This window comes from Buceros rhinoceros, unplaced genomic scaffold, assembly GCF_000710305.1.
Source record: "Buceros rhinoceros silvestris isolate BGI_N320 unplaced genomic scaffold, ASM71030v1 scaffold10211, whole genome shotgun sequence".
NCBI classification, from domain to species: Eukaryota; Metazoa; Chordata; class Aves; order Bucerotiformes; family Bucerotidae; genus Buceros; species Buceros rhinoceros.
In genome coordinates this window covers 10,142-13,304 of record NW_010392487.1, presented here as the reverse complement: position 1 = coordinate 13,304, position 3,163 = coordinate 10,142, and the positions used below count along the sequence as shown (strand labels likewise).

General features: G+C 42.2%; 1 protein-coding gene across 1 annotated transcript in view; it reads right to left on the bottom strand.

The window, feature by feature from the left end:
• Positions 1 to 301: 301 nt before the first annotated feature.
• The window catches only part of CHAMP1 (chromosome alignment maintaining phosphoprotein 1), a 3,726-nt gene continuing 864 nt past the window's right edge, over positions 302 to 3,163 (bottom strand). Inside the window, exon 2 of the mRNA XM_010144493.1 lies at positions 302 to 3,159. Within this exon, the coding sequence (XP_010142795.1) occupies positions 1,076 to 3,159 (2,084 nt within the window). The 3' untranslated portion in view covers positions 302 to 1,075. The remainder of the gene's footprint in view (positions 3,160 to 3,163) is intronic.

Below are 3,163 nucleotides of genomic sequence, written 5' to 3'. Positions count from 1 at the left end.
AAAGCACTTACAGTTTTTGAACAGTTAATACACAAACAGCATAAAGCTAGCACGGTAAACAACAGCGCACAAACTCCCATTTTCCACGGTTTTCCTCATTTACATCTGATGTGTTTTTCTAAAAAGCAGATGGGAAATTGCTTTCATAGGCTGACGACTGGAAAGTTCAAGTATATTCAGAACAGAACTCCAGGGTAATTTTGCACTCCTGTTGCCAAACATACTTAAATGTTTGTATATTCAACATGAAAGGTTTTGTTCTTGATTTGGAAAAAAAGAAAAATGGTCAATGCCAGGTTGGGTTTCTTTTTATTGTTAAAAGATTAAAGCGTAACATTTCACCAAATACAAGAACTTTAGGGGGTTTCTGACATTACAAACATCTGAATCATCAAGAGAAAGTGTTGAGCTATACATAGTCTGACGTTAATCCATCAATTTAAGGTATATTAGTACATGCTTAAAACATGGCCAAAATACAGACTCACAAAATAAGTACCTTGATGCTTCTAAATCTGAGACAAGTAAGTCAGAGAATTGAGTGCAATAAATTTCCAACGAATGACTATCACTCAATTACAACCTCAGGGCAGAATTATTCCAGAAGGATTGGTAGTTTCTCATGCCTGGCTCACTCACATTCAGTTTCATGAGAATTTTGATTTTGAGAATTTGATAAAAACATTTTGAAAAATATGACATTTAACAAATGTGAAAAAACAAGTTCGGTCTTCACAGGAAAATATGGATTGCTTGACACTCCAGTCCTTAATTGCCTGTATGTTTTACAAATCTTTAAAAAACTAATTTGTATCCATTTTGGTTTCAAAAACATAGTACATCTGAAAAATAAAATATGACTCTACTGATGGGTAATACAAAGACATGAACACGTATTTAAAATAACTTTTGAAAGCAAATCATTTCAGTAATACAGCTATAAGACAAGTTAAACATAGTACAATAACCATGCATCTTCTGACTTGTCAGATCAGCTAAACTACTTGGTTAACATACAGCAACACTTTTGAACACTTCTGTAAATTCAGCTTTTCTAGCACAAGATAAAAACAGATTAAATTTGTTCTTCAAGTGGTTCAAGGCTGTCCAAGTGTTTTTTAGGTGTATCATCATTATGACGGCTTTGGCAATGGGTTAAATGTTTCTTAAAGCCTCGGGGAAAATTTGATTCAAAATTACAACGTGGACACTTCAGCAAACTTTGACCATGAGCAGCAACGTGGTTTTTAAGAAGAGACTCCAAGAGAAAAGCTTTGCCACATATTTTACACTTGTACGGGCTTTGAACATTATGCTTGTTAACTAAGTGGTGCAAGACAGCACCTTTTTTCATTGCACGACAGCAACAAATTTTGCAGTAATACTTTCCCTTGCCACGCTTCATGTATTTTGCTATTTCTTCCTCGGAGATGAAAGCCTCTTTCTCTTCAGTAAACTGCAGCACACACTGTGGTTGCATGGGAGTAGTTGCATCTATTTTGCTCTCTTTGCCGTAATCAGATGACTCCATATCATATTGTTCTTGGTCACTGTTGGATTCTTGTTCCTTTATCTCCATCAAGTCCATATCTGTTTTTCCACACTCACTGCTATTCAGTTCAGAATCTGAGTTCTCCTGGTTTTCCTTCTTGGGCTTCTTTTTTGGGCATGAGTATAACATATCTTCTGGTGATTCTTTGGCTAATATTGATTGCTCATCCTGTGAGAATAAATCATCCAGTGGTTTCTGATCATCTAAACTGTGAGAAAGAAAGTCACTCTCACCAGACTCACTGGATGTCTGGGGCTCAGAGGAAAAACCTGGAGCAGACCTGTGAGGCTCGGAAAATAGGATGTTCTTCTGGATTTCAGAAGGTACAGTAGTTTCAGCGTGTCTCTGGACATCAGAGGATAAAGCAGCAGCAGGCTTCTGCATCTCAGAAAATGCAGCATGCTTTTGAACATCAGGGGAAACGGATTTCTGGGAGTCAGTAAAAACAGCTTGTTTGGGGGTCTCAGGAGAAACAGGAGTAGGTTTCTGGGACTCAGTAAAGAGGCCATGTTTCTGAATTTCAGGAGAAGCAGATTTCTGAGACTCTGGAAAGGGAGTATGCTCCCCCTGAACCTCAGGGGAAATGGGAGCGAGTTTCTGGGCTTCAGAAAACAGGCTGTGCTTCTGGACTTCTGAAGAAACAAGAGCTGATTTCTGGGCTTCAGAACAGAGCGCATGTATTTGGCCTTCAGTAGAAACAGCAAAAGTAGACACCTGATTCTGGGGCTCAGAAAAGAGAGCACGTTTCTGGACATCAGTAGAAACAGTAGGATTAGATTTACGAGACTCTGGGAATGGAGCTCTTTTCCGAGATTCAGGAAAATGAGCCCGTTTCTGAACCTCAGATGAAGCAACAGAGGTGGACTTCTGAGTTTCAGAAAAATACATAGATTTCCGGGACTCTGAGAGTTTCCAAGATTCAGGAGATACCGAAGCACCAGGCTTACGGACCTTAGGAAAAAAAGAAGGCTTCCAGTCAGAGGAAACAGTGTGACTAGACTTTCGAAGCTCAGGAGAAACAGGGGCAGAATGCTTCCACGTGTCAGGGGATAGAACAGGTTTCCAGCCTTCAGGATAAACAGATGAGATGGGTTTCCATGGCTCAGAAGAAACAAGAGGAGACTTCTGGGATTCAGAAAAGGATGTAGATTTCCATGAGTCAGAAACAAATCTCCTAGGCTCTGGTGAAACAACGGGGCCAGGCCTTCGGGACTCAGGGGCAGACCTCCGGGATTCTATGGACACCGACATGGTAGGCTTTGGAGCCCAGGGAGAAACTGTGGAAGGCTTCTGCGCCTCGTGAGGCGTAGATCTCCAGGGCTCAGGGGAAACAGCTGGACCTGGTCTCCAGGCCTCTGGCGAAACTGCAGGAGCAGGCCTCTGGGTTTCAGGAGAAGAAGCAGAAGCAGGCCTGCGCATTTGAGAAGGATGCCTCCGGGGCTCAGGAGACCCAGCTGGGGCATACCTTCGCGGTTCAGGGGATACTGCTGGAGTAGGTTTCTTTGGCTCCGGTGACACAGCTGGGGAGTATCTGCGGGGTTCTGGAGACACAGCAGGAGAATGGCGACGGGACTCTGGTGATACAGCAGGAGAATGTCGACGGGGCTCTGG